Source organism: Dasypus novemcinctus, chromosome 21, assembly GCF_030445035.2.
Source record: "Dasypus novemcinctus isolate mDasNov1 chromosome 21, mDasNov1.1.hap2, whole genome shotgun sequence".
Taxonomy (NCBI): Eukaryota; Metazoa; Chordata; class Mammalia; order Cingulata; family Dasypodidae; genus Dasypus; species Dasypus novemcinctus.
In genome coordinates, this window is record NC_080693.1 from 47,271,373 (window position 1) to 47,297,859 (window position 26,487).

Consider the following 26,487-nt stretch of genomic DNA (forward strand, 5'->3'; position numbering starts at 1 on the left):
AGAGCAGGGCCCCCCCAAACAGGCCATGTAGTCTCCTGCTGACTGGTGTTGGCCGCCAGGTTGTCCCCAAAATGCGGTCTGCCAAGAGCAGGCTGAAGCAGGTCAGCCTATTTTTACCTCTTTGTCTCTTTGCTGCTATTTCCCTGTTCTCATCTTAATTTCTCTGTCTCCGTCTCTCTCTTTGTCTCATCTTGAATCCCACTTTTCCCATTCCTGTCCTCCACAGCTAGCTCTCTGTCAGTCACGCCATCCCCGTCTCCATAGCTCCCGATCTCGGGCTGTACCTGAGATGAGGGAGGACCGCCTGCAGCCGCCCGGCCTCTGGACCCCAGCAGGTGCTGGGCACATGGGGGTGAGGGCTGGGAGGCCACACGCGGGAGATGCTGGGCCGGGATCCTGCGAGGAACCTGCTCTTCCTCTGTCCCGACTCTGCCAGCCGGTCCAGCCCACCAGTCCCGCGCCATCGCCATGGAAACCAGCAGCTGACTTCCTATTGGTGGGCAGGAGAGGAGGGGGAAGGGAGGGCTGGCTTTTCCCAGCTCACCCCCCACCCCATTCTGAGGCTCAGCCCTCCTCCGCCCCCACCGTCTCGGGGTGCCGGGGCTGGAGGAGACTCCTGCGGTCTCCGGAGCCGAGTCCAGCCAGGGCAGAGACGATGAGGCAAGCGGCCCATCGACCCAGGCCTCCTTAGACCGCCCGGCTGCCCAGCCAGCCAGCAGCGGGGAGAGGAGCGGGAGAGGAAGGACCACGGCAGACCACTGGCCATCCCCCCCAGGAGGCTGAGGAGCCGCGACCCACAGATGCTGACGGACACACAATGACACCCAGGCACACAGCTGCACAACGCTGACACGCTCAGCTCTACAACCAGTGACAACATCACACACCACTACAGCCCTGCAATACAGCCGACACCCCACCCCCAGAAACAACTGGTAACTCTGACATAGGCACAGACAGTGACACGGAGACACCCCCCACAACACACACAAGGCAGGCACTCATCTGCCAGCGCACACTGACAGCGCTGCCTCCCACCAGCCAGATCTAGAGGCTCATCCACACACCCTCAGCCAGGCACTGCCGCGGGGGCCACTGCACAGCCTCCCCACCGCCACGGGGACATCCTCGTCTCGCCACACATTCACGCACGCACACACACAGCCACGAGCAAGCACAGCTCCCATCCCACAGCTCCAGCTCCCGCAGCCTGGACTCCTTCTGCAGCCTCCGTCGTGGGCGGGGAAGAGCTCAGCCAACCTCGGATGGAGCCTCGGTGAAGCCAAGAGCCCGGAGGGGAAAGAGTCTGGCCTAGCATGACCCTCGGCAGCCCCTCCTCTTGGCTGGGTGATGTCCTCTGGCCCGGGTCCTGGGGCCCCTTGGCGGTACCATGGAGCAACTGACACCCCTCCCACGGCCTGGAGACCCCGGAGCCATGGAGCCATGGGCACGGCCCGCCTGGCAGAGCTGGACTCCAGGCCAGGAGAGTGAACCCCGCGGCACAGCCCCAAGCATTGCTGAGACGCCGGCAGCTCTGCAGGTTGGAGAATCAAGGCCAGAGGCGAGCTCAGAGGCGAGCTCAGAGCCTGAGGGAGCCCGGAGCCCAGGGCCTATGGGGGGTATCGATTCCGAAGGGGCAGAGGCTGGACTGCCCATGCCAGGGTGGCAAGCAGAGAGCCCTGGAGCCGGCTGCCCCAGGCTGGGGGATGAGGAGGTGGAGGCTTTCCCTCAGGTAAGGGAGCCGTGGGGGCTGGGGGCTGCCCGGTGGGGGGCTCTCACCCTGCCTTCCAGCCTGGGCACACAGCCATAGGATACGCAAGCCTGTTGCCCACCTCTCCTACCACCTCTGCCTCTGTCTGTGGGTCTGTCTCTGTGACTGTCTGTTTCCTCTTCTTTGGGCAGGAGTCTCACTGTCTCCATTTTTCGCCATCTGTGTCTCCTTCTGATACGCTCTGCTTATCGGTCTACATCTGGCCCTGCCCCTGCCTCCTCCGTCTGTGTGTCTCTCTCTGACTGTCTGTCTGTCTGTCTTCTCTGCAAGTCTCTGTCTGCCTGTCCTTGGGGACTGGAGGATACTGGGGTCCTGTGGAGGTGTATGGTGGAACCACAGTCCAGAGGAAGTACATTTAGGGGAGAGGACTCATGGCTAGGCTAAGCAAGGTTTGAGCAAGGGATGGCAAGGTTTGGGGGCAGAGGTGGGCAGTCTCCTGCAGAAGGCAGAAGGACCAGGACTTTGGAAGAGAGATGGGGGAAGGAAAAGGACTCAGGGACCACAAGGAGGGGTGGGAGTTGGAGCTGGTATTTCCCAGAAGAAGACAGTCAGGGATGGGAAAAATCAGAGAAGAGTGGGGGTGGCAGGGTCGGGGGAGTATGCCAGGGTGGGCAGCAAAGACCAAGCAGCCCCTTCCAAGCTTCTTTGGGCCCCCTCCGGAATGTGGGGACATGAGGGAGAACCTTCTCACCTCAGGGTCTCCTTGGATCGTGGAGGGAGGATCGTGCCAGAGGGAGGCCCTGGCTGGGTGAGGCTGGTTCCTGAGCCATGTGCCCCCTCTGCTCCTGCGCCAGGCCAAGCTGAACATGGGCTTTGGGGACAGGCCCAATCTGGAGCTGCTGAGGGCCCTGGGGGAGCTGCAGCTGCGCTGTGCTGTCCTTAAGGAGGAAAACCAGATGCTGGTGAGGCTTGGACAGCAGGGGACGCCTGAGTCCTCCCTGGCCCTCTGCCTTAGTGCCTTCCCTACCCCATGAACATCCCTCCACCTGGGTGCTACGAGGGGGTGGCATCATCCCAAGACCCTGCCTAGAGTTGCTCTAGCCCAAGGCCAGGGCAGTCAGGATCAGCTCCGTGGGATGCTCCTCACATGCCCCCATTCTGGCTGACCTCTCGGCAGAGAAAGAGCAGCTTCCCCGAGACGGAGGAGAAGGTGCGGCGGCTGAAGCGGAAGAACGCCGAGCTGGCGGTCATTGCCAAGCGCCTGGAGGAGAGGGCCCGGAAGCTGCAGGAGACTAACCTGAGGGTGGTGAGGACAGGAGGCCGCTGGAGGCTGCCGGAGGAGGCTGGGTGGCCAGGGAGGAGGGCACCTAGGGGCTGCCTGAAGGGCTGGGGTTTGAGGGTGGTGAAACCTCAGGACCCAGGAAATCAGGAACCCAGGGGCTGAGGTGTAGGAAGGGCAAACGCTGGCCAGGCCAGGAGGCAGAGGGTTCCTAGGGCTACAGGAGGGAGGGAAGGGCTGGGTGGGGAGGCTTTGGAGCAGGCAGGAGCAGGATTCCGGATTACCACGTGCTGGAGCTGGCTGCAGCCTCCCGCTGAGCTCATCTCAGGGTGCAGAGCTAGTGGGGGTGGGGGTGAAGACCCATCACAGCGGCAGCCCTGAATTAGCAGCATCCTCAGGGATGTGGAGTTAACCCTTTCAACCCTGCTTGGGGGCTGCTGGGCTGGGGGGGACCGAGGCCACGGGTCCTCTGACACCCCAGACATGTAGGAGCAGGGGACCATGCTTCCAGGTTTCCATTCCATCCTTTCCTTTGGGAGAAGCTGAGGAGTGGTGGAAGGGCCCCAGGCCTCTCGGGATGACCGTTGGTCTTATCCCTCCTCTGGCCAGGTGAGCGCCCCCATGCCCCGTCCAGGGGCCAGCTTGGAGTTGTGCCGGAAGGCCTTGGCCCGCCAGCGAGCCCGGGACCTCAGTGAGACGGCCAGCGTCCTGCTGGCCAAGGACAAGCAGATCGCTGCTCTGCAGCACGAGTGCAGGGAGCTGCAGGCCAGGCTCACCCTGGTCGGCAAGGTACGGGGGTCCTGGCCACCCCTTCCAGCTCCATCCCACTCCTCTCTGACAAGTGGGACGTGGACGAGATGTTAATGAGATGCAAATGAAGAGGGAAGGTGGAGGCTGCTGGGGAGTAGGTTCCCCTGCCGATGACCCAGGTGGGAGCCGGGGAGAAGCAGCCAGAACTGAAGGGGGTGGAGCTATGAGTGCCCGAACTGGGAATCACTGAGCTGCAGGCTGGAGGCACTGTGTGCGGTGGGTCTGCGTGTGTGAAGCCGCACACCACACTCTTGTGTGAAAGGATGTTCAGTGCCGGGCACATTGGGAGCGCTCACAGAAATGAGTGACTGTCCCTGTAGATGTCTGCCCACGGGCCGCGGACGCCTGCGGCTCTAGACGCCTGCACAAATGACCGGGCCTGGATGCCCGGGAGGATGCGCTCGTTCCCCGCACCCGAGCCCCTCCAGCAAGGTGGCGCGCGGCTCTCCTGGGGAAGGCGAGGGGCGGGCAGGGGTTAGGCCTCACTCCCTTCCCCACGCTCCCACCCCAGGAGGGCCCCCAGTGGCTCCACGTGCGGGACTTCGACCGGCTTCTGCGCGAGTCCCAACGGGAGGTGTTGCGGCTGCAGAGGCAGATCGCCCTGCGCAACCAGCAGGAGCCGTCCCCGCCGCCCCGGGCCCCCGGCCGCGCTGCCCGGGCCAGAGCAGGGGCTCCCGCCCCCGGGGCCCCAGGAGAGGTGAGCGCCGGCGCGCCGGCAGGTGTGCGGGTGTGCGTCGATGGATCCCCCTGCACCGCACTCAGAGTCCTGAGCACGGGGGTGGGGTGGGGGGGTGGGGGTGGCGTGCACACCCCAGCGGACTGGGGGAGCCTTCCCGACCCCGGAGGCGGGGGCCCCTCCATCCCTTCCTCAGCCCGTCCCTGCGCCGCTCCCGCCCTGGGGGTTACCCGTTCCGCCCTCCGCGGGCCCGCGCCCCGCCGGGCCCGCCCCGCCGCCCCTACCGCGCAGCCAGTGGTACTGCCCGGCCGCAAATCCCCGGTTGCCCTGGCAGCCGCCCGGGGCCCAGCCCGCACCGCCTCCTCCCGCCGCCGCCGCCTGAGCGCGGGGACGCCCCCTTCAGCGCCCGCCGGGCCGGCCAGGCCCAGCCCCCGCCACCTCGGGGCGGCGGTGAGTGCGCCCTGGCTGCAGGTATGAGCAACCCTCACTGAGTGTGGGGCTCAGGCAGCCCCTGTCCCGAGGTCCGGGGACCCCACTCCGGACCCCCGGGGTCTGGCTCCCCTCGGGCCTGGGTGCTGGGCAGCTCCTAGGCCCGCCCCCTTCTGGGAAGAAGGGGAGGGGAGGAGGGACTCCTTAGCGACCAGGGCCTCGGGCCGTGGGCTGCTCCTTGCGCCCATTCTGTCCCTCTGCCCGGCCTTGCACCTCGCGTCAAGACCTGTCCTTTCCCCAAAGTTTGCACCGATAAATGGGAGGTGGGTGGCAGCCGGGAGGGGCCTGTGCTGCTGTAGGCCAGGCCCAGATTTGGGTGATCCTGAAGCCCTGACTCATGGAGCACATTCACATCCCTGCGGTCCCGGCAGCCTCCTAATTCCCTGCCAGTCACTGAAGGACACCAGGACAATTATTGAGTACAGAGCAGGGCTGCCCGTTGGAAGCTAAAAAGGGAAAGCTTTGGCCTGGATAAAGGACCTGTCTCCCAGGGCACACGTGGGCCCCAGGATCTCAAAGCACTTACTGCCTGGAGACACGGGTCCAACCTCTGCACTTCAAGTCAGCTGGGGATGGTGGGAGGGGATGGGCCGGCTCCCCCGCCCCCACCCCTCCTGGCCAGGCATGGCATGGCTAACTGGAAGATGGGGTGGGAACCTCCCAGGAACAGGCTGGGCTGGGGCAGGCTGCCCTGGGACCCTGTAATCCGTCGCCAGCCCCCTGCCCCACGCATTTCCAGGTCTCTCCCCAGGAGGATGTGGACAACCCACAGGTGGTCGTAGGGGAGCCAGAAAAACAGCAGCGGGTGCAGCAGCTGGTAAATTCTCAGGTCGAGGGCTGGAGGGGCCTCGGTGTGGGCAGAACTGCCCTCCCACGGGAGGAACCCTGGGTTCTCACCCCCCAGGAGTCGGAGCTCAGCAAGAAGCGGAAGAAATGCGAGAGCCTGGAGCAGGAAGGCCGGAAGAAGCAGAGGCGCTGTGAGGAGCTGGTGAGCGCCTCCCTTCCCCCGGGCCCGTCAGGGGCTGGGCGCCCCCAACTCTGCGCTCATGCCTCTGCCCTCAAGAAAACACTTGCCCTCTCCTGCAGGGCTCTCCTGACCTGGCCGATGAGGGTTCTGGCCAGGGGAGCCAGGAGGCCAGGCCTCGCCTGGGAAGGCAGGATTCTTTGGGTGGGGAGAGGAGGAACGTGTGTTCTGGGCCCACTCCCAGAACCCTCTGCCCCCTCAGGAACTGCAGCTGAGAGAGGCCCAGAGTGAGAATGCCCGCCTGGTGGAGGAGAACTCTCGGCTCAGTGGGAGAGCCACTGAGAAGGAGCAGGTACCGGCGGGGCCCCAGGTGCTGTGGAGGTCCCGGCTCCTGACAGCCCCCACCCCCACCCCAGGCAAGAGGCTCTCTCCTCCACACCCTGCACTGCACTGGGGCAGGGAGGACCCTGAAGGGCACCAGTGAGGGAGCTGGTGGGACAAGGCTCACCCGCCTGTCTCCCTGCCATTCCCGTCTCCAGGTGGAGTGGGAGAATGCGGAGCTGAGGGGCCAGCTCCTGGGGGTGACAGAGGAGAGAGATTTAGCCCTTTGCCAGAGCCAGGGCCTGCAGAGCAAGCTGGAGAGCCTGGAGCAGGTGCTGAAGGTGAGGAGCTGTGCGTGCGTGTGTGCGTGTGGGGGCGGCAGGGTTGTGGAGTGCACTTGGTCTGGAGCCAGGGAGAAAGTGGGAGAGCAGAATATATGCTTTATGGGCATGAGGTATGTATTAACCAAAGGGGTGCTGATGCAGAATGCCAGAAATCAGTTGATTTTTATAAAGGGTATTTATGTGGGGTAGGAGCTTATAGACACCAGGCCATAAAGCATATGTTACTTCCCTCACCAAAGGCTGTTACCACATGTTGGAGCGAGATGGCTCCTGACGTCTGCCAGGGTTCAGGCTTCCTGGGTTCCTCTTTGCCCCGTGCTCGATTCTCTCTAGGCTCAGCTGCTCTGCTCCTCTGTGTGCTTACTTCCCAGGCTCCAGCTCAAAACTCCCAACTCTGTCCTTTGCCATGTCTTTTCTTGTGAGCCCCCACCCACCAAGGGGCAGAGACTAAACACCCTATTGATGTGGCCCAATTAAAGCCCCACTCATAATTTAATTAAGTACAAGTGAAACTTCAGACAGATCAGTTTACAAACATAATCCAGTGTCTACTTTTGGAGTTCATAAACAATATCAAACTGCTACAAGGCCTGAGGCTCAGTGCTGGCTCCCCACTCACTGGCTGTGGGATCTTGGGGAGTCTCTTTCCTTCTCAAGCCTCGGTTTCCTTTTTTGTACGAAGGGAATCTGAAATGGAGCGAGGCCTGGGGCGCCTCATTTTGGAGTATGGGCGTGGCGGCCTAGGGCTCTGGCCTTGACCCAGGGTCTTGCATTTCAGCACATGCGGGAGGTGGCCCAGCGGCGGCAGCAGTTGGAGGTGGAGCACGAGCAGGCTCGGCTCAGTCTGAAGGAGAAGCAGGAGGAGGTCCGCAGGCTGCAGCAGGTGGGGGCAGGCTCTCCCAGGGCAGGAGCGAGGGAAAGCAGCATTTACGGAGCGCCACCCTGTGCCAGACTCTGCGAGGCTCTGGGAAGACAGTGGTGAACAAAGACAGGGTTCCTGACCCGTCAGCGAGTGAACAGATCCCTGAACAATGATTTCCGACACTAGCGAGTACCGTGGAGGAAGCGAGCACGGTGACGGGGTGCCACTTGAGAGGGGTGGTCAGGGAAGGCCCCTCTCTGGTGCCAGTTGAGCTAATCCCTGAAGGGTGAGAAGGAGAGCCAGAGGAAGAGCACTCCAGGAGACGGAACAGAAGTGCACATGGCCTGTGGCAGGAAAGAGCGTGTGGTGTCTGAAACCAGTGTGGCTAGAATATGGGAAAGGATGGACAGGAGAGCAGGAGGAGGCAGGAGCCCGATCATGTCAGGTCCTAACTGCCACAGGAAGAGCTGGGGTGATTTGTTTTATGAGCAGTCAGAAGCTGTGGAAAGGTCCTACGCAGGGACGCAGCATGATCTGATTAGTCCTTTTAGAGGCTCCCATGGTGGCACTGTGCAGGGTGGCTTGCGGAGTGCCTTGAGACGGGCCCTTCCTCCCCTTCCTCCCGTGCACCTTCCTTCACCCACCACCGTCCCCAGTCCTTCTCCCCAGCATTCTGCCTCCTCCTGCCTACAGGCCCAGGCAGAAGCCACGAGGGAACATGAAGGGGCCGTGCAGCTGCTGGAGGTAGGGTCCTGGGGATGGCCATGAGCTCCATTGGCTGGGGGGGCTTCAGATAGAGCTGGGAGGGACTGGGCATGGGCTGGGGGGGGGGTGCAGGAGGGACCTTTCGGCTCCCCAGGACCTGGGCAAATACCCTCCACCACTGACCTGTTTCTCAGGTTAAGGCATGGCTGGGGCGCAGCTGGGGCACGGCTGGGGCAGGGGTTTCCTGAGTCTGGTGGCAGTCTCCCCTTGCTACCCATGCCCTGGAGGCTGCCTTCACCCTGAAATAGCCTTCCATTTAAAACTGCTTGGTCAGTCAAGAGAGCCCACTGGGTGGGGAGGGGGTCCACTTACGTCCCCCCTCCCCGTTCCCTCTGAGTGAACAACCTCCAGGGCTGAGGGCTCTAACCTCTTCTCTGTGCTTTCTCTCCTGCCTCAGTCTACCTTGGATTCCATGCAGGTACAGCCTCCTTAGGCTCTGCCCCCCTCTTCCCAGGGTTATCCCTTCCTCCACACCTCTGCAGCCTGGCTGAGCCACACCTTCTCCCTCAGAAACCAAGCAGCCCCAACTCTCATGTTCAAAAGAGGGGTGCTGCTGATGGCAGACCTGAGAGTCTTTAGATGGGCTTGAACTCCCACAGCACATGTAGGCCATTCCCTCATCCCCAAATCTGCCGCTGGGTTTTCTCTCTAAAAGCTGGCCACTCAGACCTTGGGCAAGTTCATCCTGATGTAACCTGTAATCCTCCTGATAATGGCCCAGGCAGAGCCCCGGGTATTGGGGTTCTCCTGATACTTGAGAAAAATCCTTGAGAACTGGCTTGTTCCTGTCTCACAGATGTCCCTAGCAACCTGTGGAGTCTCTTGCCCCACCTCTCTGCGGGCAGGGATTGGGGTCCCTGACAGTGAGAATGTGACAAACAATGGAGCTGAGAAACCTCCAGAGTGATACTGGTTTTGGTGGTGGTAGTGGTGGTGGGAGCCATCCTTTTGGCCTAGAAAATGACCAGAAGCAGAAAGTGCGCCCTGCCTGGGCAGGGGGGTGGTGTGTGGTGAGCGTCAAGCAGGCCCCACCTTAACTCTGAAGGACGGTTGGGGTGACGAGGCCCCATGGACCCTCAGCTCAGATGCCACTAACGGCAGTGGGCAGCCATGCCAACGATTGGTGCCAGGTCTGGGAGCTGGGTGGACACCTGTGTGGAGATGGCACAGGCCGGACCTGGGGCTCACCGCGGGTCTTGGCCCAGGCCCGGGTTCGGGAACTCGAGGAGCAATGCCGCAGCCAAACTGAGCGCTTCAGCCTCCTGGCGCAGGAGCTCCAGGCCTTCCGTCTGCACCCAGGCCCCTTGGATCTGCTCACCTCTGCCCTGGGCTGCAGTGCTCTCGGGGAACACCCACCACCTCCTTGCTGCTGCTCCACCTCCCAGCCCTGCCGGGGGCGTGGCCCCAAAGGTAAGGAGGACCTCAGTGACATTGGCTGGGAATCCCCAGGCCTGGGACTTTCGGGAAAGTAGGCACCCATTGTATAGAGCTGTGTGTTCTGGCTTAGAGAAGCCTGCTGCTGTCTCCAAGTACCCACCTCTCGCTGTGACTTTAGAGATTGTATTGGAGGGAGAGGAACAGTGGCCTGAGATGACTCTGGGGCAGCTGCTCCCATGGGCTCTGTTTTCTCCCCTCAGAGTCTGGTTCTAGTCAGGTGCAGCTCTGACTTGCTGTGTGACTTTGGGTGAGTTGCTGGCCTAAGCTGTAAGACGGGAATAATGAAATGCACCTCACCAAGCTGCTCTAAGGGTCATGGGAAATACAGTATGGAAACCACCTATCTCTAGCACTTAGTAAGTTTCCTCCAACTATTTCTCATCTTGCAAAGAAACCTGACTATGAAGGGCCTGGCTCCCATATCCAAGAAGCTGCTCCCTATCTCCCTGGTCCCTTCTCTGGCTGTGGACCCCAAGCCCTCGTGCCATCTTCTCTTTAGACCTTGACCTCCCGCCGGGCTCCCCAGGGCGCTGCACCCCAAAGTCTTCTGAACCTGCCCCTGCTACCCTTGCTGGGATCTCTCGAAGGACAACCAAGAAGGCAGAGTCTCTCTCCAACTCCTCTCGCTCTGAGTCCATCCACAACAGCCCCAAGTCATGCCCTACCCCTGAGGTCAGTCCTGGGAGGGAGCCTGGGGCTCTGGCTCTGCTTTGGGGAAGGGACGAAGGGAGAGGGGAGGTCTGCCCTGACGGCCTCTGGAGTCCCTAGGAACAGGGTGGCCACTGGCCCCTGCAGGATCTCCAGTGGGGAGGTGGAAAGTGCATTCCTGGGGGAAGAAGGACTGTGGATTCCTCCTTGTGGGAGAGAAGCTTAGAAGGTGCAAGTCCCTGCTCTCCAGGGCCTGCCTGCAAGTCCCACCTTGGGGCCATGCGGCCCCACCCCTCTGGGGCCCAGGGAGACCCTAGGGTTCTGGGCTGGATGAAAGGAGACAGTTTGGCGCCAGGAGCCACATAATGACTTCATAAGAGTGCCGTGGTAGAAGCAGGTGGTTGTGCGAGAAGGAGCACAGGTTCTGGAATTCAAATCCCAGCTTTATGTGCCCCTTTCTGGGCTTCAGTTTCCTTATCTGAATATTGGGGTTAATAGAACCTGCTTTGTAAGACTGTCGTGAAGATAACATGAAAAAAAAAAATAAAAGAAGGAAAGTGCCTGATACAGCAAATGTGACAGCTATTACTGTTAATAACTTCGAGGCTATCACTCACTGTTCTGACCACCTTGTCCCTCTCTCTGCCTCTCAAACCCCAGAGAGTGGGGGCGAGCAAGCCAGGAGCAGCCCTTCTGTCCCAGGCTTCAGAAGGTGGTAGAAGCCAGCCCCAGGCCTCTACTGCCCCCCTGTGGGACAGAATGGTGGTGCAGGCTCTGGCTGCACTGTAACCCTCTGCCCAAGCTTTAGCAGAGAAGAGTGCTCCTCAGCCTGACCCCAGCAGTCTGAGGGTACAGAAGCAGAGGTGCCCCTGCAAGTGGACCAGGCAAGTGGGCAGGAAGTTCTCAGTTGCAGGCCTAAACCACAGAAGCACTGCCCAGGGCTAGAAGCAGGGACATCTGCTGCCCCCTTCTGCCTCCTGCAGCCCCCTTCGCTTCCTCTCCTCCAGCTCCTTATGACTGGGTGCTTTACTGCATTTTCACCTTAAGGAGTCAAACCCCCGTTGGACACCCACTCCCCACACCAGCCATGGCCTGGCCCCTTTCGGATGGGGCAAGTGGCCTCACTTGCTGGCCTGGGGCAGTAGAGGCCAGGGCTTGGCGGGGGTGGGAGGGGGGGCCACAGGTTATCCCACTTTCCCTCCCTCCGGCACACAGCTGAGCTCTGCCGGGACCTGCTGGCTCAGATGCTGGTTTAGAAAACATACCATGCTCCTCGCTGCTTCCCTCCTCCAAAACCTCGGGGCTCCCCTCTGGCTCAGCCTGGAAACATGCCTGCTTTGCCCTTAGCCCTGCGCCCTGGAGCGGACTCAGCCCTTTCTGCTTGGCCCTAGGTGGACACAGCCAGTGAGGTGGAGGAGCTGGAGGTGGACAGTGTCTCCCTGCTGCCAGCAGCACCCAAGGGCACCCAGGGAGGTGCCAGGATCCAGGTCTTCCTAGCACGCTATAGGTGGGCCCCTCGCCTTCCTCCCACCAGTCCCCCTAGCAACTGGGTGCTTGGGGGAGGGGGCTGGGTGAAGATGGAGGCCTCTGGAGACGGTGGGGTGGCTAAGGGGATCCTCGGTGGGCTAAGTCAAGGTGGGTGCAGTGAGCGTCCTGCTTTGCGGAGGGGGTCTGCCAAGCTTCCATGGTGGCCCGAGGCACTCGGGGGAGGAAGCAGGACGTGGAGGCGGAAGCCAGCCCCTGTCTTCCTCCCTGGCACCTCCCCAACAGCTACAACCCCTTTGAGGGCCCCAATGAGAACCCAGAGGCAGAGCTTCCGCTGACCGCTGGCGAGTACATCTACGTCTATGGCAACATGGACGAGGATGGCTTTTTTGAAGGTAGGGAGGTATGGGGGTCATTCTGTACATCCCCCTGCTTTTAAGCCCCTGTTTCTAAAGCCCTCCATCCATCCACCCCCCTCTCCCAGCATGCTCAGCCCACCATAAGGTTTCAGATTCAGCTAAAAGGCAGCCCATAGGGCCTGACCGTATTCTAGCCCCAGGCTGGGCAGAACAGGGCAGACTCACCAGATGATGGACAAAGGGTCTCAGAGAATTTTGGCAGAATTCATTTTGGTGCCGGCAGGCAGGCCCAGCAGTGCATAGCACTAGTGACACCCAGAAGTCAGGCTTGTAGCATGGATTTGATGCTGATTCCGGTCAGGGGTGGGAAAGAGGAATCAGCATCCATCTCCCAGGAAAGGGTGTTAGTGAGCGGTTAGCAGTTGCCAGGGCCCAGGCAGGGAGTAAGCTTCAGGGCTTCCTCCAGTTCCCATGGGGGCCAGAGCCTCAGCAGGCAGCAGAGGCAGCCCGTTAGGGAGACTGGGCAGCAGAGCAGGGCCGCGGGAGCAGTGACCTCCCCCGCCAGACGCTCTGGCCTGGGCACCAAGGTCAGGGAGGCCGGCACTGTGTAGAGATTGGGATGAGGTGTGGGTGGGGCAGGACGAGGGCTGGAGGGGAGAAAGGCTGACAGGGTGCAGCTGTGTGGAGGGATGCGGGGAAGGGCTTGGGTCGGAGTCTGTGAAGCTGCGGGTTGGTAAGGCCAGGCCTTCAGAGCCTCCTCATCCTCTCCGCTGAACCTGGAACCTCTGCCTGTTATTTGAGTAGCCATCCTGGCTTTATGACCTAAGCAGCCAAGCTCCCCGTAGTGGTGGTTATGGAGAGCGGCGTTAGGTAGCTCCCAGGAAAACCATGGTTTTTGTCCTTGTTGTTTTAAATGAAACAATAAAAAACACTTTCGAGGGAGGCAGCGAAAGCATAAACAATAACCCCAAATCGCTAGAACGGACTGTTCAATCCGGGCTAGAGTTAAGGAAACATAGATAGTTGAGTGTATTAATAGTTAACCATATTCCTTGTCACACTTTAAGTGACTGTTCCATCTCTGGCCCCACCTGGCCTGTTCTTAGCAGCACCAGCTTCTGGAACTCGGGCCTGGTTCTGATCCAGAATTCAGTCTTGGGCAGGGCTATAGATCAGCTGAGTGTCAAGGATTTTACACATCACTTCCTCCTACCTTTAATTTCAAGCTCTTCAGTGCTTATGTTATCTGAGTTTTTGGAAGTCCCTATCTTTCAAAAGCTTTCTTCTATTTCTCCTGGCGTAACAGTGAGGGGGGTGGGGAATCCAACGAAATTACTATTGGGGCATCTCCCAGACACCCTTGCAGCTAAGAGCTCCCCAGATTCACTTCGGCCCTGAGCTCACGCCTCCTCCCTTTCTCCCGATGGGCCACAGCGGCCACCAGCTTGTCTGGTCCCTGGGAACTTTTTCCCTTCCCCCAAATTGGCTGTGATGTGATGCCACGTGTGCTCTGCTTCCTCCCCCCTTGACATCCGTCACATAAGCAACAATAACAAATGCTCTAGAATATTGCATTGCCAACTCTTGAGGGAAACTGACCAGTGGTGACAAAACTTACCATTGGTTGCAACCTGGGCTGGCTGCCAGGTCTCTCACTCCTTCTAGAGTCCTTCTAGATCCCACACGGGACTCTTCTCTGCCACGTGCATCTAAAGCTTTCTCTCCCCGCCCTAGCCAGGCAGTTGCCACCCTAACCCTTAGCAGTTGTCTACTTTCCACAAAGGAAGTTGTGGGGCACCCCCTCCTCCATTCCCCGGGCCTGTGTGAAGCCCACATTGCAGCTTTCCAGTCTGTAGAATCTGTTTTCTCATCTTGACCTCCTCATCCCCCCAGCATTTCAATATGAAAGTGTTCCAACATACAGAAAAATTAAAGGATACATTATGGACTGTAGATCATTACCTAGAGACAACAGTTGTCAACATTTTGTCACACTTGCTTCATCCACATGTAGGCTTAATAAATGATTTGAAACCAAGTTGCAGACACCATGACATTTAACCTAGAAATACTTCAACTTGCGTCTCCTTAGAACAGGGACTTTCTGCTCTTCCCTTGCAGCAGCAGCACCACCTGAAAGGCTGTTAGAAATGCAGAATCTCAGCCCCACCCAGACCTACCCTTTAGGTGATTCATATGCACATTAAAATTTAAGAAGCACTGTCTTATTTAACAAAATTATTCTCACACTCCATTATCATACCTACGAAAACTAAAAATCAAAAACAAAAACAAAAATAGGACTTCCCACTTGAGATCTTGATGGCTCTTGTTTTTTAAAGAGGCTGACAGGTAAACATTGATTTGAATCACATACTGAATATCAACCCCTGCTAAAATTCATTTCTTGGACTGGTTTTTCCCTACTGCCTCTCTACTTTTTTTTTTTTTTTTTTTTTGAGGGGCCGGGGCCAAGCATCAAACCTGGGACCTTGTATGTGGGAAGCTGGTGCTCAATCACCTAGCCAGATAGGCTCCCTGAGTTGGTTTTCTCGTTTGCTTGTTGTTTTTCTTTTTAGGAGGCACGGGGGACTGACCCCGGGACCTCCCATGTGGGAAGCAGGAGCTCGACTGCCTGAGCCACATCTGCTCCCCTCCTTTCTTTTCTGTCTCTCCCTTCCCTGTCCTTCTCTGCCCTCCCTCTGCCAGGGGAGCTCATGGATGGCCGAAGGGGCCTGGTCCCCTCCAATTTTGTAGAGCGCGTGTCTGATGAAGACCTCCTGACCTCCCTCCCTCCAGAGCTGGCAGATTTGTCCCACAGCTCGGGCCCCGACCTCAGTTTCCTGAGCGGAGGTGGGGGTGGCAGCAGCACTGGGGGTCAGAGCTGCGGGGGACGCAGCCAGCCCAGACCCGAGGAGGAGGAGGATGCAGTGGACGAGCTCAGCCTGAGCCCCCCGCCGGAGGGCCTGGGTGAGACTCCCGCTGTGCCTTACCCCCGCCACCTGGCGGTCCTCAAGCAGCTGGCCCACAGCGTGGTGCTGGCCTGGGAGCCGCCTCCTGAGCGCGTGGAGCTACATGGCTACCACATCTGCGTGAACGGGGAGCTGCGTCAGGCCCTGGAGCCCGGGGCGCCCCCCAAGGCTGTGCTCGAGAACCTGGACCTGCAGGCCAGGCCCCTCCATGTTTCGGTCCAGGCCCTGACCGGCCAAGGCAGCTCCGACCCCCTGCGCTGTTGCCTGGCTGTGGGCGCCCGGGCTGGGGCGGTGCCGAGCCAGCTGCGGGTCTGTCGCCTGACGGCCACATCCGCCGAGATCACCTGGGTGCCCGGCAATAGCAACTTGGCCCATGCCATCTACCTCAATGGAGAAGAATGCCCACCCGCCCGCCCCAGCACCTACTGGGCCACCTTCTGCCACCTGCGGCCCGACACACTCTACCAGGCCCGAGTGGAGGCTCAGCTTCCACCCCAAGGGACCTGGGAACCAGGCTGGGAGAGGCCGGAGCAGCGGACTGCCACGGTGCAGTTCAGCACGCTGCCGGCAGGTATGCAGGCTTGGGCCCCGAGGAGCGGGGCGGAGGGTGCCAGGCCATGGGTGGCGGTAGAAGGGGAGACTGTGAAGGGAAAGAGCAAATTGGGCCGGCGCCCGTAGCAGTAAACCCCTGGATCACTGGGCCTTGTACTCCCTCCGCCCCCAGGCCCCCCTGATGCCCCGCTGGATGTGCAGGTTGAGCCGGGGCCCTCCCCTGGGATCTTGATCATCAGCTGGCTCCCGGTCACCATCGATGCTGCCGGCTCCTCCAACGGCGTCCGGGTCACAGGCTACGCCATCTACGCTGACGGGCAGAAGGTAGGGCCTGGGGACTCCATCCCACCTGTACCCTGGGAGCAGGATATGACTCCCTCATTGCCATGCTCAGAGGCTTGGCACAGAGATGCCCAGCCCTGGCGTTTGGGCAGTGGGCGGCAGATTAGCCAAGGGCACGGGCTTTGGCCTCAGATGACCGGCATTTGAAAACCGCTCCACCACTGTCGCGCAGGGGTCAGGAGGGCTCAGTGAGATGAGGCTAGCCAAAGGCTCAGCCCAGTGCCTGGCACAGGGTTGGCGGCCGTGGCTGCCGTGGCCCAGGCCGTCCTCCCGCTTGGCTACCGTGGCCGCCTTCTCAGTCCTGTGCTCCCTCCGCCCCACAGATCATGGAGGTGGCCTCGCCCACCGCCGGCAGCGTGCTGGTGGAGCTGTCCCAGCTGCAGCTGCTGCGGGTGTGCCGCCACGTGGCCGTGCGCACCATGTCGCCCCACGGCGAGTCGGCCGACTCCATCCCGGCCCCCGTTGCCCCAGCCCTGGCCCAGGCCTTCCTGCCAGCCAGGGTCTCCTCCTCCCCTCGATCGGGCCCGGAGGCCAGACCACCGGCTACTCCAGCCTCCCCGGAACCCGAAGACCCCAGCTCTCCCCTCCGGCGTCCCACCCCCCGTGGCACTCGAGAGCCCCCAGGGGGCCCCCCAGCAAGCCCTCCACGGGAGACATCACGAGGATCCCGAGAGGGGCCTCCAGCGCCTTGCTTGCAGGTAGCCCGCCGGAGGCAAGAGAGGAGCACGAGGGGCTGGGAGAGGGGCCGGGCCTGCGCCGCCTGCTCAGGGCCTCGCGTTGCAGGAGGAGGCCGGGGCAGCTGTGCTGGGCACGTCGGTGGAGAGGAGCGCCAACGAGCCAAGCCCGGGCGAGAGAGGCCCCGGCCCTGCGGCTCCCTCCGTCGCCCAGGAGCGGGGCGCGTGGGCCCTGGCAGAGGACCGCCCGTTGCCCGGCTCCGCCCAGGGGGCGCTGGCCCCGAGGACGCCGTGTCCCGAAGCCTGCCTCAGCGGAGACCAGGGATCGGGGCTGCGGGCCAAGGCTGAGGTACGGGGCTGGGAACACCCTGTGCCGCCTCAGGGAATCAGGGCCTGCCTCCCTGCCTCCTGCCCGCTCCCCTGGTTGCCCCTTTCACTGCCCTCCACCCTGGCCCGGCTCTGACTCCTCAGAGACTTCTGTCTGCTTCTCCATCGCTGCTTTCTTCCCACATTTCTCTCCCTTTCGGTCCCCATCCCCTTCTCTTGGTCTCTCTCTCCTGCCTCAAGATTCAGGAACCCCTGTTCTGGGCACGGCCCTCTCTCCCCCTGCCAAGTGACCCCTTTCCTGCTAACTGGCACTGACCCCCCCCGGCGGCCGCTCACTGGCCTCCTTCTCTCCTCCCTTGTCTTGCGTCTTGCAGAGGGAGGACACGGCAGAGCTGGGGGCCCGTCTGGCGAGCTCCCTTGTGGAGCACGGCCGCAACTCAGACCTGTCAGACATCCAGGAGGAGGAGGAGGAGGGAGAGGAGGAGGAGGAGGAGGAGGAGGAGGAGCTGGGTACCAGGCATGCCTCTTTCCAGAAGCAAGTTGCTGGCAACAGCATCAGGGAGAGCAGGGCCAAGGTAACCGGGCGGGGAGGCGCTGGCCAGCCCCAGGCCTCAGCCCTCAGCGGCTCTGCGCCGCGTGTGTCAGCAGCTGCTCCCGCCGCCACTGAGCTCCAGCGACATTCTAGGTGTGTGGCCCGGGCCCTGTCCTGAGCGGCAGCTAGGAAGTGGCCCAGGACCCCATCTTTGGCCTCCTGGGAAGACGGGGGAGGAGGAGCCCTTTTCCTCCCGCCTGGTTCAGCCCCGGAGGCTGCATCCTGGCCAGGCAAAGCCAGTGCTCCCCGGGTCCTGGCGTGGGAGCTCCTGGGGCCATCGGGAAGGGCTGGAGAGGCCTCTTTGCTGCTATAGGCTTGGCCTTCTCCCAAGGGGTCCCCCCCTTGGGGCACAGAGGCTCGGGGCAGCCTGTTCCCTGGGTGTGATCCCTAATTCTCCCTCTGGTTCTTTCCCAGTCATGGAGAGAGGAGGACCTGGGAAGGTCACCTTGGCGGAAGCTGGGGGAGGGCCCTGGGCTGCCCGCAACCCCCACCCTCGTCCGAGAGCAAAGGTCACACCTCTCTCCTCTCCCCCACGGACCTCTCTTCCCTGCTGCTCCCCACTCCCACCCCCAGCCCCAGCCCGACTCCTGGTGTGAGACTGACAGCGACGAGGAAATCTTGGAGCAGCTCCTGGAGCTGCCCCTCCAGCCGTTCTGCAGCAAGAAGCTCTTTAGCATCCCTGAGGAGGAGGAGGAGGAGGAGGAGGAGGAGGAGGACGAAGACGACCAGGACGAGGCCGAGGAGGAGAAGCCAGGGTCAGGCCTCTCCCCCCGAGACCCTTGCCCGCCTGAGCCTGCGTTGCTGGGCCCGGGCTGTGACAGCAGCCAGCCCCGACGACCCGGCCCGAGCCCCTTGTCTCCCGAGCCCTGCAGGGCCGGGGACCGCCCGGAGGACGTGCCTGCACTAGTTGGTGGAAGCAGCCGGAGGAGAGGAGGTGGCTCCCCCGAGAAGCCCCCAAACCGCAGGCGGCCCCTCGACCCCCGTGAACACTGCAGCCGACTCCTCGGCACCGGCGGGCCCCAGGCCTCTGCGCGAGCAGGCGCCACGCGGGAGAGGGGCGGCCCCGCTGCGGGCGAGGGGCCCCGGGCAGGACCGGAGGCTGGTGGGAGAGGGCGGCCAGCCGCTTCCCGGAGGGGCCCCCGCGGCCAGGCCCCGGAACCTGGCCTAGCCAGCTGCCTCTCCCCCAAGTGCTTGGAGATCAGTATCGAATACGATTCTGAGGACGAGCAGGAGGCGGGCGGCGGGGGTGGCGCCGTCACCAGCTCCTGCCACCCCGAAGACGGGGAGCCCCGGGGCGCGGCACCCCTGGGAAGGCCCTGGGGACCTCTGAAGGCCAATTCAGGCCCCAACCCCTACTCACGCCCCCCGGCCTGGGAGAGAGGGGAGCCAGAGCGGAGAGGCCGCAGTGCGACTGGCCGAGCCAAGGAGCCGCCCTCCCGGGTCCGTGCCCCCTCCCAACCCTGGGCAGCCCCCTGCCTGCTGCCACCTGGTGGCCCTGCTTGCTACCCACCAGCCGCTCCCATTCCACGCTGCCGCCTCCATCCGTAGAGGTGGGGCTGGGCCTCTGGGCTCCTTCACCTGCCTCCTCCCACCCACATCCCACTGCTTCGCTGCTTCTGCCGAACGGAACTGGGATGCACGACATTGTTACCACTAGGTGCCACTTGCCGCCAGCCAGCCCCTGCCTTTGCTCTGGGTGGCCCTTGCCTCTGCTTAGCTAGCTATGTCTTCAGGACACTGACTGCGAGGCCGATTCCCACGGCACCCAGCCTGAGCAGAGAGGAGGCTCTCCTGCTCCCCTCAAGTGCTCCTCGGCCAACTCTAACCTCACCTCAGCCCCCTCGACTGCACTCACTGCTACAGGGGCCAGGGCGGGGGCCGCCCCTCCTGCCCGGCCACCCCCCTTGGGGGTGTCTCAAGTCTCCTGGGATGCTGGCCCCAGGAGAAGAATGTTGTGTCCCGGCTCTGCTGTGCTGCTTATGCCAGAGGGGCAGAGCTGGGGGCGCGCCTGCGGGGTCCTGCCTCTGCTGACGTGCCCACCAGAGGGACAGCCCCTCACTTTTGCCCTCCTTTGCCTTGTCTTTGCAGGCCACAGAAACTGGGGAGCCCAGAGGGCAGGACGGTTCTGGGCGGAGGGGTGCCCTGCGGAGAGGGGGCCGGCCCCCCAGACCAGGCTCCTGCGACCTGGGTGAGCACCCCGTGGGGGCTGGGCCAGGCCTAGGGGCCTTTCCTGACCCCATGGCCACAGCTGGCTGAGCCCACACCCTCTCCAGCTCTCTCCACAGCCCCTCTGAGGAGCCCCCTGGAAGAGGCTCCCGCGTGCCAAGACAGACCCATCAGGGTCTTTGTGGCTCTGTTTGATTACGACCCCGTGACAATGTCCCCCAACGCTGACGCCGGCGAAGAGGAGCTCCCCTTCCGAGAGGGGCAGATTCTGAAGGTACCGATGTACCATCTGGGCTCAGAGCGCCAACCTCCAGCCAGGGGTCCTCCATCTTCCCTCCCTGCCACGGAGGGACCATGGAGTCAAGGTTGAGGGCGCAGCTACTGGAGCCAAATGATGGGGGTTTGGCTTCTGGCTGTGTAACCTTGGGTAGGTTACCTAACCCCTCTGTGCCTCAGTTCCCTCATTGGTAAAATGGGGGTAATATTAGTGCCTTCCTCACAGGGTTGTTGGAGAATTAAATGATTCAGTTATACATAAAGCCTGTCACTGAGCACAGTACATAACCGTTGGCTGCTGTTCACATTATTCTTCTTAGCCTTCCTCCAAGCATTTTTGGAAGGCTTTTGGTATTGCTCTGGGGTTGCAGAGATCCAGTGTGGGGTGGGCTCAGAGAATGGACATGACGAAGATGATGATATGGAAAGGCTGTTTTTCCCCTTCCCCTCTGATCCTTTTTCTTTGAAGTTCCACTTTCTGTTCCACGGCCCACAAAAGGGGGAGCATCCTTCTGCAGTCCCAGGTGTGGTGCTGCTGGGACCTGGGGCCAGGGGCCACAGGAGGACGCCAAACTGGCTTCCTGAGACAACCGGTCTTTGCCCTCAGGTGTTCGGTGATAAAGATGCCGACGGCTTCTACCGGGGCGAAGGTGGGGGCCGGACAGGCTACATCCCCTGCAACATGGTGGCCGAGGTGGCCGTGGACAGCCCCGTGGGGAGACAGCAGCTGCTTCAGCGGGGTTACTTGTCCCTGGATGTGCTCCATGAGGGCCCAGGTATGACCTGATGCCGTCCCTCCCCGCGTCACCGCACTGCAGTCCTGAGCCAGCCCGGCCTGAGGCTGAAGGCTTGGCATGTCTGCAGTGGCTGGGGCTTCCTCTCCAGAGCCTGGCAGAGCCACTCGGGCCTTTGGAGACTAAGGCAAGGGTGGCCATGGTGCTGGGGTCGCCACGTGGAGTGGGACTCTGTTGCAGGGGGCATGGCCCTGTTTAGGGGAATACTCTGATGTGCCATGGATTTTGGAGGTTGGGATGGGGCTCGAAGTGAGGGATGGGAAATGAGTGCTCTTTAAAAGCTTGATCTTAGGAATCCTGGCACAGTCCTGACCTCCCAGAGTCACTATTCTGAGCCCCCTCCCTGCTTTCCCTGCCTCAGTTTCTCTTTTACATCTATTTGCCTTCCTGGATCAGGGAATGGTCCCTTTGTGTACCCCACAAACCACACGATGGGTCCTCCCCCCAAGCCCCGCCGCTCCAAGAAAGGTGAGTGACAATCTGTGCCCCCTTGGAGTCTAGGAGGTTGCATGTGCTGGGTGATGGTGATGGGGGTGCGCTGCTTGTCTCTCTGTGGAACCCTGCAGGCTTTTGAGCAGGGCAGACCTTCACACACATCCACCCCCAGCAGCTGGGGGCTTTGTTCTGGCGAGGATGGGGGTGGTTTGCCAGGACCTCTGCTCCAAGGCACTCCAGACTGAATTCTGTGCAACCTGGAGCATGTCACTTACCCTCTCTGGGCTTTAGTTCACTACTTAAACCAAAAGACTGGGATAATGGTGTCCCTAAGCATCCTTCCCCTGGTGTCTTTTGTGGGAGGGCAAGCATCCTGCCCGCCCTGTGCCACCCCCAGCCGGGGAGGGGGGAGTGGGGGGCGGGGCCACTGGCACACTTTCCACAGCAGAGCAGGAAGGCCCCGCCCAGTCCAGGGAGGGGCCATCCCTGGTCAAGGGAGATGGGGGGAGAGGAGGTTTCTCCCCAGGGATACAGCTAGTGGGGAGGTGGTGAATGGGGGTCAGCACGCCTCCAGGGCAGAGGATAGCCGGGGGTGGGGGGTCCAGAGAGAGGCCTGAGGCTTCTCTCCCTCTCCCCGCAGGCCCCTCCAAGCCAGGCTCTTCTGTGGACCTGAAGGCTCCCCATTCCATGGTGGCCGTGTTCGACTACAACCCCCGGGAGAACTCGCCCAACGTGGACGTGGAGGTGAGGACCCTCAGGCAGAGCCCCCGGGAAGGGGGGCGGGCAGGCCTCCCGGGGCTGACGCCAGCCTCTGTCTCTCTGCAGGCGGAGCTGCCCTTCCGGGCAGGGGACGTCATCACTGTGTTTGGGGGCATGGATGATGATGGTTTCTACTATGTGAGAACACGGCGGGGGGAGGGTGTGCAGCAGGCCCCATCTCACCAGCCCCCCAGAGGGGGCTCTTCCAGAGCTGGGGAGGACATGGGCAAGGGCTCCTGACTAAGGGGGCGGCTCAGGAGGACAGAGTCCAGCCTCTCTTCTGGTCTCCGTCTCACCAGCCTCTCCTCCCCAGGGGGAACTGAATGGACAAAGGGGTCTTGTCCCGTCCAACTTCCTGGAGGGCCTTGGGCCCGAGGCAGGCAGCCCCGAGAGGGAGCCTGCGACGCCCCAGGCTGGGAGTCAGGTCAGTGCGGGGCTGGGATCCAGGTCAGCCGTTGGGTCCCTACCCTGCTGGTGTGCGTGGGGCACCAGGACGGTGGGGGAAGGGCAGCGGCTGGGGACATCGCACAGGCCTAGCACTGCCTCCGGGGGAGGTCGCTCGTTACCAACAGAGTGGAGCCCGCGGCCCAGAGGTGGGCCCTGGGCCCCTCTCTGACCCTCAGGCCATCTGACCCAGCAGCCCGTACCTGGGGCCAAAGCAGAGAAGGGGCCCTGTGGGACAGTCTCCCCCGGACCCCACAGCCCGAGCCTGTCACAGCTCCGGTTTCAGGGACTGACCACCCTGCATGTCTCCCGCCTCCCGGGGGCCCCTCCCCACTGCGCACCTGCGTTTGAAGGCCTGCGGCCCAGCAAGGCTATGTAACACCACCTGGGCTCTCCTCCATAGAGCTTGCCTCTCCTTGGGGCGAGTGGGGAGCAGAGGGCAGGGAGAGGGTGCGGAGGCCAGGCCCTCACTGGGAGTCCCAACTGCCATCTGTAATCGTTCCGAGTGCCAAGGCTCTGTCAGGCAGGACAGGAGCCTGTGGCCCCAGGGCCTGGGGGCGGGGCTGGAGGGCAGGTCGGTCTGTCAGTAACCGGTCTCCTCTCTTTGTTCCCTGTTCTTCAGAGAACGAGAAGGAGGAGAGTCCAGTGCTAGATGGACATAGATATTTGTAGAGAAAGCAACATGTAAGTGGGGGGCCGGCCCCCCAAGTCCCATGGGACACCCCACTCCCCGCTTCACCATAACTGGACGGTGCTCCTTTGTCTCCAGGACAGGAGCTGACCTGGCTTTTCCACTTCCTACCAGGGAATGGGGGAGGGAGAGCTACCCATGAGCCAGATATGGGGGTACTCACCCTTCCCGCTTTGCCCCCACTGCCTTGCCTTTACCCTGGGCAGTCCCAGCTGTCACAGGAATGCTTAAGTCATCTCAGTATATGAGGTCCCATCCTAGCTGATGCCTCACGTTCTGTAACATGTGGCTTACAGAGTATCACGTGACTCCCATCCTCTGGCTCATCAGTGGTCTTATGGTATTATTTGACTACAGTCTTATAATACTGTGATTATTATTGGGGCAATTAGAAGGATGACACTGTAGTGTCACCAGTAATAATCTCCCTGCCCTTGTCTGTTAGGGCAATCAGATGCATGTGTTTACTTCCACTCTCAATTTCCTCTGCATCTGGGGATCAAAGAGGGAGCTCAAATAATTGGAATCCATAGACAAACTCACACCATTCTTCTCTGGAGTTCAGATCCCTTCCTTTGGTTTCTCCAACAACTGCTCCCTCCTGGGAAGCTGTGGAAGGACCCTTGAGAGGCGTGCGAAGGGCCTGGCTGGCTGGCAGGAGACTGCGGCCCCTGGGTCTGAGCGGGCCACATCACCGGGCCGTGTTGGGGGGCGGGCGGCGCCCGGGCTCGGCACCCTTTCCCCTGCCTCTGGTCTCGGCCTTGCGGTGGGCTCTAGCCAGGAGGCTGCCAGGCTCTGGGCAGCAAACGGGCATGTGAAGAGGGGAGTGGGGAGAGGACAGGAGAGAGCCTGGCTGGGCTGTGCGAATGGGATGGGGGGCTCCCTGGCAGTGCTCAGGCCCCCACCCAGCGCGTTTGGGAGGCACAGGGAGTGGCCCTGGGCTGCCAGAGGATCCAGGAGGAGACGCAGCAGGAGGAGCCGGCGGGGCGGCCTCCAGAGCTGGTGCGGGGGCGAAGCCGCTGGCCCCGCTCTCGGGGGGCTCCCAGGAGCCTCAGCATCCTCTCTCCTTCCCAGGGTGGGGGCCCTGGCCCCGCTCTCTGAAGGCCCCGCCCGAGGGTGCTGGTGAGGGTGGGTGGGGCTGCTCTTTGGCCTGTCTGAGGTGCTACAGGAACTGAACTGCCTTCCCTGGAGAGCACGGCTGCCCCTAAGCTGTCCTTGTCCTTGTCCCTCTTCGCTGGGAGGGTGTGGCCTGTGGGCAGTGGGAAGCACCCCCTGCCAGCGTCAGGTGCTGAGAACCGAGCTGTGCGGGCCCAGCACCCTAGTGAGACCCGGAGAAGGGAAGGGCTTGCTTAGGGTCACGGGGGATGCCTGGTCAGACTCCCCGCTCGGTGCTCCCTCGGCATCAGCCCCCCACACCCCCTGTGCTCTGTGTGTCCCGGGCAGTGGCGCCGTCCTGGAGCCCTGGTTCTCCACCGCGGTCCCAGGAGCTACAGGCTCCCTGTGGTGGAGAAAGTCCTGGGGGTGGGGCGGGGTGGGGAGTCAGGCCCTGACCTTGCCCCTTTCCTCTCCTTACAGGACGGGGCCAGCAGAGCACAAGGGCCCCCGGCGCCCCAAGGCAGGCGCTGTGCCCCCGGCCCTGGCAGCCCCTCCGGGGCGCAACTGGGGGACGCACAGGGCACAAGTGAGAAGGTGCGTTGTCTCCTCTCCAAGGGAAAGCAGCTCCTCAGGAAACTGGGCTCTGCGAAGAAGGAGTGAAGCTTGGCCCAGCAGTAGGCGGAAGCAGCCCCCGAGGCCCCCACGTCACCGCCCTGGCTGGGCAGGGGAGACCCCAGACTGGGGTCCCGGCCTCCCCTGCTGAGTTAACACTGTGGCACTTGGATGGAAATCCAAGAGACTTGGTTACGATCAAAGCTAGATGAATCTTAAGGATGGATCCTCTAGATGGGTACCTTCCTCTTCCAGGAGGGGAAACTGAGGCCCATCGAGAGGAAGAACCCTGGCCAGGATCTCCTGGCACCGCCACCACAGAGCCAGGACTGGACCCAGAGCCCTGGACTCCTGGTCTAGGGCTTTTCCCACTGTACTATGCTGGCCCCTTCCTCGGACCTCCCCACTCCCAGAACCCTGGCGGGAGAAACAGGTGGTTTCCGTGGGCCGCACTGGCTGCCCGGCTCAAGTCTTCCCTCCCCAGGAGGACAGCTCACACTGGATTGCCCTGAGCCCCGCCTTCCCACCGGGGCAGGAACCTGGGGCTATGTATATATGTACATACTCAGTGCCTCAGTCCAGCTCCCTCCATCTCGCTTCCACTGCACAGAACCAGGAAGGAGAAAGGCCATGCCAAAGCGGGCCTGACCCCGCCCCACCATGCTCCACCCAGCCCTGCCAGCCTGGCCTCCAGGCCCCCTCCCGTGTGTCCCACCCCCAAAGGCCGGGGGGCCAGCGGGCAGAACGCAGGAGAGTTGGGTTTGCCTTATTTTGCTCATCGGATTCAATTTCTCTTTTGCGTTGTTTTCCTCTGGCCTCTGTCGGAGTCCAGGGACTGTGGGAAAGGACAGACTTATGCAGCTATTTTCATACATTCCCCATCCCCCACGCCGTGGCTGGATGAGTGTCTCTTTGCATGTTTCCTTTGCTGTGGTGGGAGGCTGTTTGACTGCACCCCACCCTCACTTTGGTCTCAAGTCTTTCCAGGGGTGTGGAATGGTGGGGGCATTTGTTTAAAAAGACATTTTATTATAATAAAGTCTATTTTCACAAAATCTATGCTGGAGTCTACTGAGGTCACAGGGCTCCTCAGAGGGGTGGGTCAATTGGGCTTTGCACTTGACCCTGGGACCCCAAGGTTATTTCCAAAATCTACTGGGGCCAAAACTAACCAACACCAAGAGGGCAAAGCAGCTCTTGAGTTCCTTTTCCAAAGAAGGTTAAGCAGCTTCCTGAGTTCTATGTGCTTGGAGTTGGGGCAAGGTGCTTGGAATTGGGGCAAGGTAGTGGAGAAAGACAGAGCGCTGGGAAAGGTGAAAGAAAAAATGAAGAGAGAAAGCTTGAACACAAACTGCAATCTTTCCCTCCTATATCAAGTCCATAGAAATAACAGACGTAAGAAATAGAAGAACAAAGAAGCAAACACACACCATACAGTTCCACATGAGAACAAGATGGGAGACTCACAACAGGCTAGAAACAACAGGACTCTGGAAAAGACAACACAGATGGGAGATCATATTCAGAAATCTCAGAGCTGGGTCCAGGTGGAAGAAATCTGCTACATTCTTTTTTTATTAGAGAAGTTGTAGAAAAATAGCACATA

At 61.3% G+C, this 26,487-nt stretch overlaps 1 protein-coding gene across 2 annotated transcripts; it reads left to right on the forward strand.

Moving 5' to 3' along the window:
* Window positions 1-1,156: 1,156 nt before the first annotated feature.
* Window positions 1,157-25,940, forward strand: TSPOAP1 (TSPO associated protein 1). Of its 2 annotated transcripts, XM_058283908.2 has the most exons (31): window positions 1,157-1,732; window positions 2,566-2,673; window positions 2,889-3,017; window positions 3,600-3,779; window positions 4,312-4,497; window positions 5,705-5,782; window positions 5,870-5,953; window positions 6,192-6,281; window positions 6,469-6,591; window positions 7,373-7,477; window positions 8,150-8,200; window positions 8,619-8,639; window positions 9,427-9,631; window positions 10,158-10,330; window positions 11,698-11,813; window positions 12,077-12,186; window positions 14,860-15,693; window positions 15,847-15,998; window positions 16,340-16,714; window positions 16,800-17,039; window positions 17,392-17,592; window positions 18,183-19,049; window positions 19,698-19,797; window positions 19,883-20,049; window positions 20,659-20,827; window positions 21,242-21,313; window positions 21,921-22,024; window positions 22,106-22,177; window positions 22,353-22,463; window positions 23,106-23,167; window positions 24,750-25,940. In XM_058283908.2, exons 1-30 carry the CDS (start codon window positions 1,391-1,393, stop codon window positions 23,133-23,135), a joined length of 5,595 nt encoding a protein of 1,864 aa, XP_058139891.1. In that variant the 5' UTR covers window positions 1,157-1,390; the 3' UTR covers window positions 23,136-23,167; window positions 24,750-25,940. The 2 variants fall into 2 exon arrangements, with proteins under 2 accessions (XP_058139891.1, XP_058139892.1); XM_058283909.2 differs by lacking the exon at window positions 8,619-8,639 and having other exon boundaries at window positions 1,308-1,732.
* Window positions 25,941-26,487: the final 547 nt, after the last annotated feature.